The sequence below is a fragment of the Leptosomus discolor genome, chromosome 7 (genome assembly GCF_034619465.1).
Source record: "Leptosomus discolor isolate bLepDis1 chromosome 7, bLepDis1.hap2, whole genome shotgun sequence".
Classification (NCBI taxonomy): Eukaryota; Metazoa; Chordata; class Aves; order Leptosomiformes; family Leptosomidae; genus Leptosomus; species Leptosomus discolor.
Window position 1 is genome coordinate 33,088,977 of NC_141397.1, and position 18,036 is coordinate 33,107,012.

Consider the following 18,036-nt stretch of genomic DNA (forward strand, 5'->3'; position numbering starts at 1 on the left):
CTCCAGGAATTTGAAGCTTGTGGATTGCAGAGGTGACCTTTCTTCCATTGATCTTGTTATCTGAATCTCAAGGAAACTTGTTTCTGGTGGACATATACTGTAATTTCCCAATGAATAGGAAAGTCAGAGAAGCAAATGTCATCGTACCTATGACAAAGTTATCTGTTCTTTCTGTCTGAATAGAATGGAGTGGAGTGGAAATGTGGTTGTGCTTCAGGAAGTTAACATTTAAATGTACCTAAGCTGGCTTGGATGTTAATACATCACTGAGATAAATGGTATGGAGGAGAGTTTATTTCTTTGCTGCTATGATGCTGGCAGGAGAGTGTGTTCTGTAATTGATTAACAGGGCACAGTACATTGACTTATATGGGGAAAGCTATTATAGCTCAGTAACAGGAAGGCATATATGATTCTAGGTTTAGTAAGTACAAAATTGCATTCTGCAGGAAATAACTAAAACTGCTGAAAGAACCAAAGGTTCCCAAGGATTTTTTTTTTCTCTTACATCTGTGGCATAGCATCATTTCATGTTATGAAGGAAGTTTAAATAGCGCAATAAATTTAGTGGAATTTTCATACAGGGCTAGAAATATTAGCTTATGTAAGCAGTCTTTTAACTTTTGTTCTATTGGACCTGAAGTCATGAGATATTAGATATAATACCTTTTTTAACATCTATTCATTTGAAATATAATCCTTCCCTAGAATTCATACACATTTATGGTGGATTTTGAAGCCTAAATGAGCAGGCAGATGGGGGTGGGGGTGTCTGTGTGTTTGTTTTTAAACAGTGAGAAAGCGAGGTGTTCTGGGTTTATTCTTTAGTTTGTTAGTTGGTATCCCAAAACAGGCAGAGGAAGAGAATGCTGTTCTAAACAGCGGTGAAGGAAGACTGTGTCAACTCTTGTTTGGTTCTTCTGCCCCCTCAGTATTGGTGATTCCAACTAAACTGAGAGAGCAGAGGTCCAGATCCAGCACTTCAGCTTACACATCAAATGAAGCACATTCACAACTGTCTGTAAAAATTATGGTCACGGTGACAAATACAGACTGATGCTCCCTGTGGGATTTTTTTCTTTTTTTGGTGACTATGTCAAGCTTCTCTGTCTTATTGTTTTGAATCCAAGAGGATGGATTAGTGAAGCAGAGAGACAAGGCAGTCCAGACAGGGAGATGATGATGTAGAAGCTAGTTCTCTTTCCAAGCAAGCTTTTCCATATTTCCTTTTGCGTAGCTTCATCAATAGTAGCACCAATATAGTAGCTGTCAAAATAAAAGGAGATTTTTCTCAATAGCTACTGGGATCAGTGAAAGAATAGAAGTTTTTTTAAATTGTGATTTAGGGTAGCTTTTTTGTTTCACAAGTTTGTTTATAATATCGTGACCAATAGCCTCCCGTTATACACAGTAATTAATAAAACTGCATGAGTAACAAGTATTTTTGTAGCCAAATGTTTTTATTTGGAATAATTTTCAATAAATATGCAGGTATTTCTCCCCAACCCAACCCCCAGAATAAAACTATGGGTGGGGGAAAATCATATAAACCTAACAATGTGCTTGGGAAAAAAAAAAATAATAAAAAATTAAAAAGAACCAGGAAACCGAATAAAAGTACATGTTCAACTTTAGCTCTTATTCTTAATGAGAATGTATTTATTTTTTTTTCCTTAACAGTAAATGTTGTTTAAGATATGCATAGGAAAATGCAGTGAAGAGATTTTTTCATGTATTTTTTTTTTATTTTCTCTGGTTATGTGTCCTTCTGCTTTTAAATGTTTTCATTCCATTTTTTCGTGGATAGCAGAATTAACGACAAATGACTTCAAATCTCTAGCTAGGTAACACTAATAATGAAGTGGCAGTGAGAGTAGTTTGCTAGCAGTCTTTAAGTTGAAAATTTATTTTTACAAACTTCCAAAAATATACTATAGGTCAAGAAATACTTGAGAAAAACTTTGTCAAGTAACTCTGTCTTTCTGCAATTATAACATTTAGGGCAAAATTTGTAATGAGTGATTCAATCTGCTGCTCACTTCTGTTCTCAAGCTCTGGCCTTGTACTGCTTTGACTGAAATAATCGCGGCCTGGCACCCAGGATCCTAAAATGCAGGCCTTTGCCCCGTGCCGTGCCCCTGGTGCCAGGGAGAGGTCCTGTGCAGCCTCCACATGCTGCTTGGGCACTGGGGTGTGAGCCCAGGGCGCTGGGCCCCTCTGGCTGCTGACCGAATGTGCCCTGTGGCCCCAGCCAAAGCTGAGGGAAGAGGGGAGAAGGTCCTTCTGCTTTTTGGTATAAACAATAGTACTGAAAAACATATATCTTCCCTTGTCAAAATTCCATCATTAAATAGCGTGGGACTGAACTTTAAAGTCATTGGAATTGTCCTGTAATTCAGTGCAAAGCAGTTGCCCTTTACTCTTGCCTGCGCTTTTATGCTGGTATGAATTTTGTTTCCTCCCTTAACAAACTCTCGGAGATTTGTGCAGGAAACTTATTTATTTTGTTAAATGTCAAAGTACTGATTCATGAATGAATGTTCTTCAGTATTTCTGTGCTTCAATTTCTATTACTGTAAAAGTAATTTTATTTTTCATTACATGAGACTGGAAATTTTAGGAGACCTGAATTATAAATGGCTTGATTCACTTGCAATCCTTTTTTTCCCCCTTAAAGTTCCTCTTTGGAGGGTAGGTTTAATTCAGTCTCCATGTGTGATCCAATCCAACCAAGTCCAGTGTGTGTGTTTAGAAACATTAGTCAAGCTGACTGGTGTAGGTTACTGGTTTTTTTAGGTTGTAGCAGAAATGTGAATGAGCAATTTAACCAATGTGTTTTACCTACCTGTTGAAAGAACTGAGGAAAAACTAGAACAAAGGGCAGTACATTAACTATCGAATTATTTGAAAATTCAAAAGCCAGTTCTCTTCATGCTATTTTATATAACATAGTACAACAGCAGGAGTTTTCTTTTAAACTTTCTTCTTCATTAGAAAGGCAAAGTTCCTGATTTTGTTTTTTTCCACCCTAGATGCTAATACTAAGTTAATCTTCTTTAAACTGAGTAAAATAGAAGTCAAGTGCTTAAATGGATTATAGAGATTATATATATAAAAAGATTATTTTGGATATTTCAGTAAATCTGTAATATGTGATAAATCATAGCCATTTATTAATGTACCCTATTTTTTTTCTTTTTTAAAATACCAAGTAATCAGCACTTCTATTACAGAACTGAAAGTTTCTATCTTATCTACTTCTTATGAAGCTTTCATGATAATACTTTTCTTTAGCACTACATTTTCCTGTCATCAAAAATATTCCAGATATATCAGGACAGGGGTTTTTGTTGGTTTGTAGTATCCTTTAGGAGAGTGATGGCCCATGGTATTCAGCATTACCATGACCTAATTTTGTCCTTTGTTGAAGTCTTTATTTTCTCATGTCAAGGTGTGTGTCTGTATTTGTTTGGGGGGTTACTTGGGGGATTTGGGGTGAGTTTTTTGTTTACTTGCTTGCTTTTTGTTGGTTTTCTTTGCTGTTTTTTTTTTTACTGAAATGCTGGGAGTAGCCACATGCATTCCATATGTACAAAAATAACATGACTGTGTTTTTACCCGAAAGAAAAACGAAGGACAGGTTGCCACTTAACATGTATGAATAATTAACAGCATAAAGTGAACCTGTTTTCCTGTGTTTCAGAAAAGTGTGATGAGCCTCTGGTCTCAGCATTACCCCACTCATCCTTCAGCAGTTCGTCATCTATGACAAGCAGCTACGTGCCAGGGTATGCCAAGTTAAACAAGAGAGGAGGTAAGCTGTACTCTCTACCTTCACATTCATATTTTTCAAGAAAAAAAGAAAGATTACTTATAAATTATATTGATAAATTATATTTTTAATATGAAAATGCTTTTTATGTAAAATATTACTGCTTATGTTTCTTTTAACTAAGTTTTAACTTGTAAATGGAATGAATTTCTGTTTTATTGTATGGGACAGTAATTGCACTCCATTGCACTGCAGGGAGAAATACGCAACTAATAACATGTAGCAGCATGTGCCAAATGCCTCGTTTTCGTGGAGTCATAGGGTACAGTTGTATAATTGACTTCAGTTAAAAGGGCATACCTGTGTTCATCAGGTAAATGCACATTGCAAGGTCGTGGTTGTTGGAGCAAAACTAAACAGCTTTGATGTGCTTTGTTGATTGAACTTGTTTCCCACCCTAGCAATGGCTCCTATCGTTCAGGTTTTTTTCTAGCACCACAGAAACTTTGCCCTTTTCTTGTAGTGCTGTAATGCAATGAGTTGTTTTTCAGAAGTAAAAAAGCCACCTCAGTTTTGGTGGTGGTAAGATTAGGTGCACAAGTTTAATGGTCTACCTGGTCTAATTATCTCCTTAGGGCTAGGGAAATCTATTTCACAGTCTGAACACAAGTCTTTACTTTTACCCATAGGAATTTTCAGAGCTTTGCTTGATATCTCTAAATTAATTTCACAGGTACAATACACTTAAATGCGAAACTTTAGACTAATAGGAAAATAAAATGAATAACATGAATATTTTTCTAAATAGTATCAGTCTGAAAGTCCAGAAATCTAATATTTCACAGATTCTTGTGATTCAATAACAAAATTTTATCTTTCTCATAAAATACATGTCAAGGTTATAATGAATTAACTTCAGGAACCTAGAATTTAGAAATATTTTCACTATAGGGGTGAAGAGGAGAGAGCAAGTGACTGTAGTGTCTTGATCTTCTGAATCCTGAAGGTCTATAATAATGGGAAAACATCAGACTTGTAGAAGGTTAGTTTATTTGCAATGCTGCATTATTTTTCCCGCTCCTGCAGGAATGACGTTGCTCCTGCCTGAATACCATATTCTGCCTCCTAAAATAGCAGAAAACATTGAAACAAAAGTGTCGATCTTTTGTCTTTGGCTGTTTGTAAACAAAATTTGAAATACTATCAAATAGTGGAACACTCTTGAGGCTAAAAGCAGAATTTGCTGCATCAAAATTATAGCCTAGGCTATCCATGTTCTCCACCAATCTTCTACGCTACTGTGCATACAGGTTCCGAGTCAAAAAACCCCCACCTTATGAGCAAAGCCATGAAGTGTAATTGTAATCTTAATCAAAGAATAATTATTGGCCCAGCTATTATTACTTCAAAGAAAAAATACTGGTAGAGAGAAAAGTCTGAATCAAAGATATTATGTACACACTTTCTTGTGTCGCTCACTTTCCCTGGTGTTACACTCCAGCTGTCAGCTCCTCCAAGTCTTATGGTGGATGGCTCTAGCTGGGATGGAGCCTATGGTGCATTGTCAGTGTCCCAGACTCTTTACTGAGAGAAGGATACAGACGGCTGAGTCAAGACCTGCTGGTCAAACTAAAATCGGCAAGAAGGAAATGCATAGGCAGCGGAAGCAGGGACAGGTACCCTGGGAAGAGTGTAGGGATGGGGTCAGCAAGGCCAAAGCACGACTGGAGCTGAGCTTGGCAAGGGACACAAAAAATAATGAGAAGGGCTTCTACACATATGGCAGCCAGAAAAGGAAGGTCAAAGAAAACATACCCCTGATAAACATGACTGGCAAACTGGTAACAATGGATGAGGAGAAGGCAGAGGTACTCAACTGTTTTGCTTCAGTCTTCACTGGCAACCTCTCCTCCACACCTCTAGAGTGGATGGACCTGAAGGCAGGGAGTGGGGAAGCAAAGTCCCTCCCACTGTAAGAGAAGATCATGTTTGTGAGCACCTGAGGAACCTGAACATACATAAGTCTATGGGACCTGATGAGATGCGTCCCAGAGTCCTGAGGGAATTGGCTGTTGTAGTTGCCAGGCCGCTCTCCATGATACTTGAAGAGTCATGGCAGTCAGGTGAAGTCCCTGCTTACTTGAAAAAGGGAAACATTGCCCCAATTTTTAAAAAAGGTAGAAAGGAGGACCATGGGAACTACTGACCTACTACTGTCAGCCTCACCTCTGTGCCTAGGAGGATCATGGAACAGATCCTATTAGAAGTTATGCTAGGGCACACTGGGGACACAGGTGATTTGAGACAGCCAGCATGACTTCACCAAGGGCAAGTCCTGCCTGACCAACCTGGTGGCCTTTTATGATGGAGTGACTGCATCAGTGGACAAGGGAAGAGTTATAGATGTTGTCTGATGGACTACTGATGGACTTCTGTAAGGCCTTTGACACGGTCCCTCACAATATCTTTCTCTCTAAATTGGAGAGAGATGGATTTGATGGGTGGACTGTTCGGTGGGTCAGGAATTGGTTGGATGGTCATGTCCAGAGGGTAATGGTCAAAGGGTCAACGCCCAGATAGGGATGGGTGATGAGTGGTGTCCCTCAGTGGTCCGTACTGGGATCAGTGCTGTTTAATGTCTTCATCAATGACATAGATGGAGGGATCAAGTGCACCCTCAACAAGTTTTGTGGTTGACACCAAGCTGAGTGGTGTGGTTCACAAGCCTGAGGGACGGGATGCCATCCGGAGGGACCTGGACAAGCCTGAGAAGTGGGCGTGTGTGAACCTCATGAGGTTCCACAAGGCCAAGTGCAAGGTCCTGAACTTGGGTCAGCGCAATCCCCAGTATCAACACAGGCGGGAGGATGAAGGGATTGAGAGCAGCCCTGCAGAGGACTTTGGGGTGCTGGTGGACAAAAAGCTGGATGTGAGCTAGCAATGAGCGCTCACAGCCTAGGAGGCCAAATGGATCCTGGGCTGCATCAAGAGGAGTGTGGCCAGCAGGTCAAGGGAGGGTATTCTCCCCTTCTACTCTGCTCTGGTGAGACCCCACCTGGATTACTGCGTTCAGCTCTGGGGCCCCCAGCACAAGACAGACATGGACCTGCTTGAGCAGGTCCAGAGGAGGCCACAAAGATGAACAGAGGGCTGGAGCACCTACCCTGTGAGGACAGGCTGAGAGAGTTGAGGTTGTTCAGCCTGGAGAAGAGAAGGCTCTGGGGAGACCTTAGGGCAGCCTTCCAGTGCTTAAAGAGGGCTTATAAGAAAGGTGGGAATGGACTTTTTAATAGGGCCTGTAGCCATAGGACAAAGGGTAATGGTTTTAAACTAAAAGGAGGTAGATTTAGACTAGATACAAGGAAGAAATGTTTTACATTGAGGGTGATGAAACCCTGGAACAGGCTGCCCAGAGAGGTGATAGAAACCCCATCCCTGGAAACATTCAGGATCAGGCTGGACGGGGCTCTGAGGAACTTGATGTAGCTAAAGATGTCCCTGCTTACTGCAGGAGGTTGGACTAGATGACCTTTGAAGGTCCCTGCCAACCCAAACCATTCTGTGGTTCTATGTCAATGAAAACATTGACATGGTAGTATCTGCTTGAGATTAGTTGTATGTGTTTTCAGGGAGTGGGGTGCGGGGAGCTGCGCAATTAAGAGGGCCAGGAGTGCAGGTGGTCCCCTGGCCAGTGGGTCATCATCTGCTGCCCATAAGCACGGTGAGCAGTGCTGGTGGCATCAGCAGGTTCTGCCAGTTGTCTGGAGATCATCACACAGGAATGGACAAGCCAGGTCTGATGTCAAGCCTGGAAGCAAAACCTGTAAGTGGATACACCTATGATGTGGCTCACATAGAGCCTGAGGCTTAAAATGGGGGCCCAGGCTCATGGGCAGGGTGAGTGGGTCTTCCACTGAGTAGAGCAGTTATAGCCTGTTGGTACCCTCAGGGCCTGATATTGAACTTTGTGTAATAGTCTGCAATTCTGTATGTTTGAATTCTCTGAATGTACGAGTTCTCAATGTGTAGGTTTCTTGTTCTCTGATTTCTTTTTCTCTTGTTTTTTGTTCTCTAAAATCAGTCTTAGTCAGCTCCTAAGATCGCTTTCTTTCAGGTAATTGACCTGGTGAGTTACTTATAGCCCTGCTCCCTCTGATACCTCCTTGTGCCTGTACTTTCAATACCTCTGCTATCATCCCATGATTGTAGTCCTCTACAGTACATTTTTATTCTACAATAATAGTTTGTTCACTGCAGAATATCGTCTTTAGGTACAGAAATACATCAAAATTGTTACACCGATAGTCACTAGCCCACACAATCACAAAGCAAAGTTAAATCTAAAACAGATTAGGCTATGTTACCTGGTTGTTAGAGAATTGCTGTTACAACTAAATGAGCTAACCAGAAGCCGAAGACTAGCTTAGAGAAAATATGACTGAGAAGTTCTAGTCCTGCAGCCCTGTAGAGTTGATGCAAAGCCTGCAGCCTGTCAGGAGCATTGGCAGTTTCTTTGATTTTAGGCCTGCAGACTAGTAGGTAACATTCTTTATCGCTCCAGAAATTTAGAAGACTATTTCTGACTGAGAGCAGATGCCGTTTTATGCTGGTTTCAGGATTTTACTTCAGTGCTGCCTTTATCATGTTACATGCCTTTTAGTAATTCTGATTCTTTCTGTTGCAGTAAGCCAGAACATGGGTTTTGATGGGCTGTTAGGTCCCTTAATTCACGTTTTCATCTGTTCGTCATCCAAAGGAAAGAAGTTAAGGAACAGTTCAATTCTAAAACACTGCTCATCGTATGCGTTGTATTCTGCTGTATCTGATCGCAGCTATGTTCATTTGCATTCTATTCCATGTTCTAAAATAGAAAAAAGTCACTAGAATTGCTTTAATAAAATAAAGCTTTGCATCAGCTTGGTGGTCAGGATCTTCAAATTGATTTTTGATGACTATTTCTCCTTTTAGTTTACCAGACTACTAATTCTATTCTAAGTCAAAGGCAAATCAGACATTTGGATTTTAATTTTTTTCTGTGAATTATATTTACCTTCCCCTTTCTTACCCTTGTAATCACTGCAGTGTGGTTTCTTTTAATGATGCTTCTTTAGCAATACGGATCTACAGTGCTGTCATTAATCAAACATTTGCTTAATTTCCTGTATCAAAAGTTCATTTGAAATTTAGTTGCATCCATTTGCTTAAATAGCAACTCCTTTAGACTGTTGTTATCCATCTTTTAGTACCTGTGAAGCCGAGCATATGTAGTTTTGAAAAGTGAAGCTTTGATGTGTACATTACCTAATGTTGCTTTCCTAGTTTCAGTGCCAGCAAAAACACTGCAGAATTCAGGAATAGGAACTCTGCCTTTGCTGTGTTTATGCTTCAGCTTCTACAACTGATGGAAAATAGCAACAGTTTTAATACTGAGCTATTTTACAACATCATGGAATTACAGATATTGCTAATCAAACCAGTAATAAGATAATCCTTTTTTTTTTTCTCTCTCCAAAGAGTCATTATCAGCTAATAGGTTCCAAATTCAAATGTGCTATTTAAACCACACTGTGGTCAAGTCATTAAATGGAAAGAACTCCCCCTCCTTTAGCCCCAGACCCTCTAAATTAAGGAAGTGTGCATTTGAAAATTCTAGTCTCTGACCCAATTATACTGTTCTTTGCCATTTTCATGGCACTTCACTCTGCATTGGCAAAATACTTTAGCAGAATAGATACTATATTTATTCTGTCGATTAAGACACTGATTTACTGAACATCATGTTATTAAGAAGGTTGCAGTTTTGACTGTAGTTCTGGTTCAGTTTCCTGCTATAAATGTTGCAGTTGGAAGAATGCACATCTAAGAGTTTAATATTTTCAGCAGGTTTTAGGAGGCTTTAAAAACAGAAATATCCACAAATATCTTCCTAATTTTTGGTATCACTTTGTTTACAAATCCCTTAACTAGTGATCTAGGCAAGTAGAACTAAAACTTCATGGAAGGGCATTGATCTGGAAACTGAGCCTCCAGGACATGTGTGTAGGGTATTTTGCTATGTCAGTATGTGAGAATATTTTACAATTTCCACAGCTGTCTACTCGGAGCCCTGTAAGCCTTTGCTGAGTTATGGATTAGTGCATATACTTATTTCAAAGGAAATGCAGATTTGATGGACAGAGTATAACTTGATTAGAAAAGTTAACCTCTCTTTGATTTTATATAATTGTTACAACTGTGAATCTGTGTTTCCATAATTGCAAAGAGCCAGAGGCTTGGTGCTGCAACGCATGTGTTTACACCAGCTCTCTTTTCCTGACCCCCAAAGCACCCTGGCTGTCTTATGGGCTGCCTTCCCTGTTTGACTTCGTGGGTGCTTTCAGTCATAGCAGCTGTGAAAAGCAAGCAAAATGCTTTCATTTTATTATTGTGGGAAGAAGTAAGGAACAAGAAGGCTGCAGAAAACATAGACTATTTTGTCTTTTTCTCTTAGTGAACAAAAGAAGGTGGTTCCTCTGCTGTACCACTAGTTAACACATTTGACTGGAATTAGTGCAGGCGAAGCAGTGTGCTGCTATCCCTGTCAGGCCTACATAGAGAGGTTGAAGAACCTCTGTGGCAAATCTAATGTGGAGACTGGAATGATGCAATGAATTGTGTAGTGAAAGTAGGTTTGGGGAAGGAAGAGTATGGTAACTCCTGCCATCTGCAAAAGCTTGGACTTGAAAAGCTAAACAGCACTGAATTAGCAACTGTTCAGACAAAGGTTGCCGGAGTCAGATTCTATCAAATTGTCCTTTTGAGAATAAGATACTTTTTCAGTTTAAACAGCTAAGTCTTAATGCTGTGCTGTATTTTAGCATTTTCTTATATTTTTGTAATGATAAAAATCATTAGTGTGTTGTTCAGTGCCAGTATAACAAAGGTACATATGATTTTTGAAACGTCTGTAGCTTGTATGAGAAAACAAAGCACCACAGAAAATGAAAGATATATGTAGTTTTTATTTTTTGTTCCTGTCACTATCACTTTTATTTAATGGTGTTTGCATATATTTAAATCCTTGAATACTATAAAATCATAAAAAATTTACTTTGGACACACTTCTTACTGTGGTGGTTTGGCCCTGGCCAGATGCCAGGTACCCACCAAAGCCACTCTATCACTCTCACCCCCTCAGCTGGACAGGGGAGAGAAAATGTAACAGGCACGTGGGTCGGATAAAGACAGTTTAATGAAGCAAAAAGCTGCGCGCGGAAGCAAAAGCAAAACAAAAGATCTTATTCTCTACTTCCCATCAGCAGGCAATGTCCAGCCACTTTCTGGGAAGTAGGGCTCCGGTACGCGTAGCGGTTGCTCTGGACGACAAACGCGAAACGAATGTCCCCCCTTCTTCCTGTTTTCCCCAGCTTATATTGCTGAGCAGACGTCATGTGGTATGGAATATCCCTTTGGACAGTCTGGGTCAGCTGTTCTGGCTATAGCCCCTCCCAAGTTTTTACCCACCCCCAGCCTACTGGGGAAATGTTGGGGAAGCAGCCTTGGTGCTGTGTGAGCCCAGCTCAGCAGTAGTCAAAACACTGGTGTGTTATCTAGCTACGACTGCACAGCACGGTGAGGGCTGCATCTCAGGCAGACCCATTGCAATATCCACCCCTTATTCCATACCACTTGTGTCATGCTCAGGTACCACACAATTTAGTGTACATCCTTCTTACAGCTTACAACTGATGCTACATACTTAAACCATATTTATCCCCAACATAGAGATTTAACATTCTCATTAACTACCATCCCTTGTCCTTTAGCAGACAGATAGTCTTTTTCCCAGGTCTACAACTTGTGTTCCTTCTGTCAAGATGAGTGCTCAGGACAGGAGAAGCACTATGTTCGATCATTGGGCACCAGCACTGGCTTGGTTTTGGTCATCGCTGCACTCTTCTGGTTTCTTGCAAAACTTTGTCTTGTCACTCCAGGTCTCTCCTGATACATTACTTTCCTGCAACATACATATTACTTCTCGGCAAAGGTTAAGTCTCCTTGGGGCACACATCGGGTCTCCCCATCATTCCGCATTACCCACCAAGTACACCCAGGGCCCTGAGCAAAGACAATCCCACGAATGGGTTTGCCTTTTCCCACGGGAGGAGTAACCCACACTGCCTTTCCCAGCCACTTTCTTGTATGCACTACAGGGATTTTATCTCCTCCCACAGTATGCAGGGGTTTTGTCTGGCCAGAACCAGAATGGTTAGCAGATCCTCTGGTATTAACTAGCCAAGTGGCTTCTGCTAAATTTACGTCCCAGTGCTTCCATGCCCCATGGCCCAATGCTTTCAACATCGTCTTTAACAGTCCATTATATCGTTCAATCTTTCCAGAAGCTTGTGGGTGGTAGGGGATGTGATATACCCACTCAATGCCATGTTTCTTCGCCCAGGTGTTTATTAGGTTATTTCCGAAATGTGTTCCATTGTCTGATTGAATTCTTTCTGGGGTGCCATGTCACCACAAAATTTGTCTTTCGAGGCCTAAGATGATGTTTCGGGCAGTGGCATCGTTTACAGAGTATGTTTCTAGCCAACCGGTAGTTCCTTCCACCATGGCGAGTATGTAGCGCTTGCCTTGACATGTTCATGGAAGTGGTCCAATTTAGTCAATTTGCCAGGCCTCACCATATCGAAAACCCAGCCACTGTCCTCTATTGCAGGGAGATTTTACTCGTGTGGCTCGCTTGATTGCAGCACATGTTTCACATTCATGAGTGACCTGTGTAATGGCCTCCGTGGTCAGGTCCACCCCTCGATCACGAGCCCATCTGTATGTTGCATCTCTTCCTAAATGGCCAGATGTTTCATGGGCCCATCGAGCTACAAATAGCTCACCCTTATGCTCCCAGTCCAGGTCCACCTGAGCTACTTCGATTTTGGCAGCCTTGTCTACCTGTTCATTGTTTTGATGTTCTTCTGTGGCACGGCTTTTGGACATGTGAGCATCTACATGATGTACCTTTAGAGTCATGTTTTCTACCTGTGCAGCAATGTCCTGCCACAGTGTAGCAGCCCAGATGGGTTTACCTCTGCGCTGCCAATTAATCTTCTTCCACTGCTGTAACCAACCCCATAGGGCATTAGCCACCATCCAGGAATCAGTATAGAGATAGAGTACTGGCCACTTTTCTCTCTCCGCAATCTCCAGGGCTAGTCAGATAGCTTTTACTTCTGCAAACTGACTTGACTCGCCTTCTTCAGCAGCCTCAATGACTTGTCGTGTGGGATTCCACACAGCAGCTTTCCACTTCTGACGGTTTCCTACCACGCGACAGGATCCATCCGTAAACAAAGCATAACACCTTTCATCTTCTGATAACTCATTATACAGTGGTGCCTCTTGGGCACGAGCTGTCTCCTCAGGCAGTGCTCAAAAATCTCTGCCTTCTGGCCAGTCCATGATTTCTTCCAGGATTCCTGGATGGTTGGGTTTTCCTAGTCGAGCTCGTTGGGTGATCAATGCTACCCACTTACTCCATGTAGTGCTGGTTGCATGATGCATAGAAGGCATGTCTCCTTTGAACATCCAGTGTAACACAGGCAATCGTGGTGCCAAGAGGAAAGATGCTTCTGTACCAACAACTTCTGAAGCAGCTCAAACCCCCTCATATGCTGCTAGTATCTCTTTTTCAGTCGGGGTGTAGTGGGCTTCTGATCCTCGATATCCTCGGCTCCAAAACCCTGATGGTCGACCTCAGGTTTCTCCTGATGTCTTCTGCCAGAGGCTCCAGGTGAGACCATGCTCCCCAGCTGCAGTATAGAGTACATTTTGCACAGTTGGTCCTGTCCGGACAGGCCCAAGAGCTACTGCACGAGCTATTTTCTGTTTGATCTGCTCAAAGGCTTGTTGTTGCTCAGAGCCCCACTCAAAACAGTTCTTCTTTCATGTCACTCGATAGAGAGGACTCACAAGCTGACTATAACCTGGAATATGCATTCTCCAGAACCCCACAAGGCCTAGGTAAGCTTGTGCTTCCTTTTTGTTAGCTGGTGGAGACATAGTTGCTGTCTTGTTGACCACCTCCATAGGCACATGACGGCGTCCGTCCTGCCGTTTTATTCCTAAGAACTGAATCTCCTGTGCAGGTCCCTTAACTTTGTTTTTCTTTATGGTGAAGCCAGTCTTCAGAAGAATTTGAATCACTTTTTTTCCTTTCTCAAACACTTCTTCTGCCTTATCACCCCACACAATGATGTCATCAATGTACTGTAGATGTTCAGAGGCATTGCCCTTTTCCAGTGCAGTTTGTATTAGTCCATGACAAATGGTAGGGCTGTGCTTCCACCCCTGGGGCAATCGATTCCAGGTATATTGGATACCCCTCCATGTGAAAGCAAACTGTGGCCTGCACTCTGCTGCCAAAGGAATTGAGAAAAATGCATTGGCAATATCAATCGTAGCATACCACTTTGCTGCCTTCGACTCCAGTTCATATTGGAGCTCTAGCATATCTGGTACAGCAGCACTCAATGGTGGCGTCACTTTGTTCAGGCCACAATAGTCTACTGTTAACCTCCACCCTCCATCAGACTTTTGCACTGGCCATATAGGGCTATTAAAAGGCAAATGAGTCTTGCTGATGACTCCTTGGCTCTCCAGTTGATGAATCAGCTCACGGATGGGAGCCAAGGAGTCTCGGTTGGTGCGATATTGTCGTCGGTGCACTGTTCTGGTAGCAATTGGCACCTGTTGTTCTTCAACTTGCAGCAGTCCTACAACAAATGGATCCTCCGAGAGGCCAGGCAGGGTAGATAGCTGTTTGATCTTCTCGGTGTTCACAGTGGCTACACCAGAAGCCCATTGATATCCCTTTGGGTCCTTGAAATACCCTCTCTTATGGTAGTCTATGCCAAAGATACAAGGGGCCTCTGGGCCAGTCACAATGGGGTGTTTTTCCCATTCGTCCCCTGTTAGGCTCACCTCAGCCTCCAATACAGATAATTCTTGGCATCCCCCTGTCACTCCTGAGATCTAGATGGGTTCTGTGCCCCTATACCCTGATGGCACCAACATACATTACGAGCCAGTATCTACTAAAGCTTTGTACTTCTGTGGGTCTGATGTGCCAGGCCATCGGATCCACACAGTCCAGTATACCCGATCATCCCTTTCCTTCTCCTGGCCGAAGGCAGGGACCCTCTCTTCCTGTTCCTCATCAGAATATTCCCTGTCTGACCTTTGCATTGCCAGACCAGAAGTTCCCTCACCAGGATCAAGGGAGGTGATCTCAGTTCTTTTATGTCTGGGAGATCATTGATTGCCTTCTTGGGTCTTTGCAGAGACCACACTGACAGCCTTCTTGGGTGATGCCTTCTTAACAGGTGTCTTCCCTCTCAGTTCACGTACACAGGCTTCCAGCTTGGAGGTGGGTTCACCATCCCACTTCCTCATGTCCTCCCCCTGGTCACGCAAGAAAAACCAGAATGCACCACATGGCATACGTCTAGGGCTTCCTTTCCCTCTGACTGGTGCAGGAGAGGATTGTCTTCTTGGAGCACCCCTGACAGCTAAGGTGCTGTCCAGTAAGAATGAGGTACACAGATTTTCTTCAAAGTTTCGGAGCCAAGCAGATACTCTTTCCACAGTCACTGTATCAGTATCTGGGTAATACATTGAAGCCAGGCTGCTAGAATATGACACAGGGGCACTTTGAACCACCTTCCTCCACACGGCCTGTGTGCATGGAACATCTTCTGGATCTTTGGGAACTCTATCATTGTCTAGATCACTATAGATGCTTTCCAGCACCGCTAGTTCTCTCAGGTACTGGATACCTTCGTCTGCAGTAGTCCACTTTCCTGGTGAGGTTGCAAGATCTTCCTTGAATGGATATCTTGCCTTTACACTTGAGAGCAGCCATCTCCAGAGACTGCAAATTGCTGTCTCTTTTCCAATTCCTCTCTCTATTCCTCGGTCTCTAGCAAGGGATCCCAGCTGTTGGGCTTCCCTACCTTCCAGCTGTGTACTGTCAGCCCCGTTATCCCAGCATCGGAGCATCCAGGCAGCAATCCGCTCAGCTGGCTGGCGGCTGTAATCTTTCCACAGGTCTCTAAGTTCTGATGAGGTTAAGGACCGAGTAGTTTCTGCTTCTTGTTTGATTTCTCTTACTTCTTCCTCTGATTTCCTTATTGAAGGACCGGCTTCTTGATCGGATACTTCTTCCTCCCTTGTTAATCAAGGATATGGACCTGTTGCTTTTCTTATCCACTACTGGGGCAATTACTGTAGTCATTGTTGTTTGGGTTCCCATCTCAGCCATGGTGTTCTCAGATGTAGTTTGGGTCCCTGCTTCAGCCACAGTCCTCTGAGAGTATTGAACTGTGTCTCGATAGGCACAGGCCAGGCCCCAGTACAGGGCTAGAAGCTGCTGGGTTTCACTGGGCTAGGTAAGGCACCCTTCTATCAGGTGGTGCGTTAGTTTGCTAGGATCGCTTGCCTGTTCAGGAGTGATGTCCCAGGTTATGGGAGGTGATAACTGTCCTAAGAATCTGCCCAAATCCTTCCATACACCCTGCCACCCAGGGACCGGCTGCCTCAGGGCACTTTTCAGTATTGCCTGACCCAAAAGCTGTCTTCTCTTATACCAGGATGATGCCAGATTCCACAGAACCCATACCATGCCAAAAGTATTAATGAATAGTATTAAACAACTCACATAAGGGTGAATGAGAACCTTGGGAGCCTGCATAACAAAATCAGATACATCAATTTCAGGTAGGGAGAGGGAGATGGATTCTTTCATCTTCTCCACAACATAGCTCCTGAAGCACAACAAGGCCATCACTACCAGGCAAGAGCACATAGCTATTATTTGAGCTAGCATGCTCCCAAGCTCCTTCATCCTCCCCACACAATAGCTTCCCCAGCACACTAAAGCTATCAATGTGATACCAAAGTACAGAGCAGCTGTTTCTACTAGCATGTTCCCAAGCAGAGCAAAATAAAGAGATAAGCACTGCAATTAACAAACTCTATGACCTGCACAGGAGTTTTGCCACTTAATAGCTACTACAGCTACAGCACACTTAATGCAAAACTGCCGTTATCGTGCCCCACATTGGGCGCCAAAAAGACTGTGGTGGTTTGGCCCTGGCCAGATGCCAGGTACCCACCAAAGCCACTCTATTACTCTCACCCTCTCAGCTGGACAGGGGAGAGAAAATATAACAATGGGCACGTGGGTCAGATAAAGACAATTTAATGAAGCAAAAAGCTGCACACGGAAGCAAAAGCAAAACAAAAGATCTTATTCTCTACTTCCCATCAGCAGGCAATGTTCAGCCACTTTCTGGGAAGTAGGGCTCCGGTACGCGTAGCGGTTGCTCTGGACGACAAATGCGAAACGAATGTCCCCCCTTCTTCCTGTTTTCCCCAGCTTATATTGCTGAGCAGACGTCATGTGGTATGGAATATCCCTTTGGACAGTCTGGGTCAGCTGTTCTGGCTATAGCCCCTCCCAAGTTTTTACCCACCCCTAGCCTACTGGGGAAATGTTGGGGAAGCAGCCTTGGTGCTGTGTGAGCCCAGCTCAGCAGTAGTCAAAACACTGGTGTGTTATCTAGCTACGACTGCACAGCACGGTAAGGGCTGCATCTCAGGCAGACTCATTACACTTACAAAAATTTTGCATGTTGCCTCAGTTGTCAGCTCACATTCTCGACCCATGTAAACTAAACATTTCTAAGTGTATTAAATGATCTAATGTAGTATTTGGAGAAATATGAGAATGTGTTACATTTGGAAAACAGTGTTTAATTTTCCTTTTCTAAATGACTGACACAGAAGTCATTCACTTTGGCATGTGAATATACGCCGTTAAGTTACTGACAGAACTGTAACACATTTTAACTGAAATCTAGTTAGTAGACTAGCTAAAAAGATTTCAGAGTTCCTTCCACTTTTGTCAGACCTATTCTCCTGAAAAAGTAGGCTGTATTGCTACTACCTGACTAACTGAAGTGGAATCAGAGGAAAGAAGAGTTTTCAATTAGCTCATTCTAGAGATTTTTAAAAATCTAGCTACAGTAGCTTTTGCATATGTGATGGCAAGGTTATAAGGTCTAACATCTTATGACCTGCCATCAGCAAAATCAATGGACTGCATCACATCATAGGGAGGATTCTTAGCACATGTTTGATATAATGCATTATCAATCTTGCTTTTAATGGTTCCCAAGCTATTGGACCTTACATTTCTCACTAGTACAAGAATTAAT

The 18,036-nt window shown here is 42.6% G+C and overlaps 1 protein-coding gene and 1 pseudogene across 1 annotated transcript in view; one reads left to right on the top strand and one right to left on the bottom strand.

Annotated features, from left to right (window-relative positions):
- The window catches only part of CNTNAP2 (contactin associated protein 2), a 1,109,936-nt gene that overhangs the window by 344,060 nt on the left and 747,840 nt on the right, over positions 1 to 18,036 (top strand). The window contains exon 2 of the mRNA XM_086468640.1: positions 3,704 to 3,814. Coding sequence (XP_086324766.1) covers positions 3,704 to 3,814 — 111 coding nt within the window. The remainder of the gene's footprint in view (positions 1 to 3,703; positions 3,815 to 18,036) is intronic.
- LOC147415101 (uncharacterized) lies at positions 13,703 to 16,742 on the bottom strand (annotated as a pseudogene).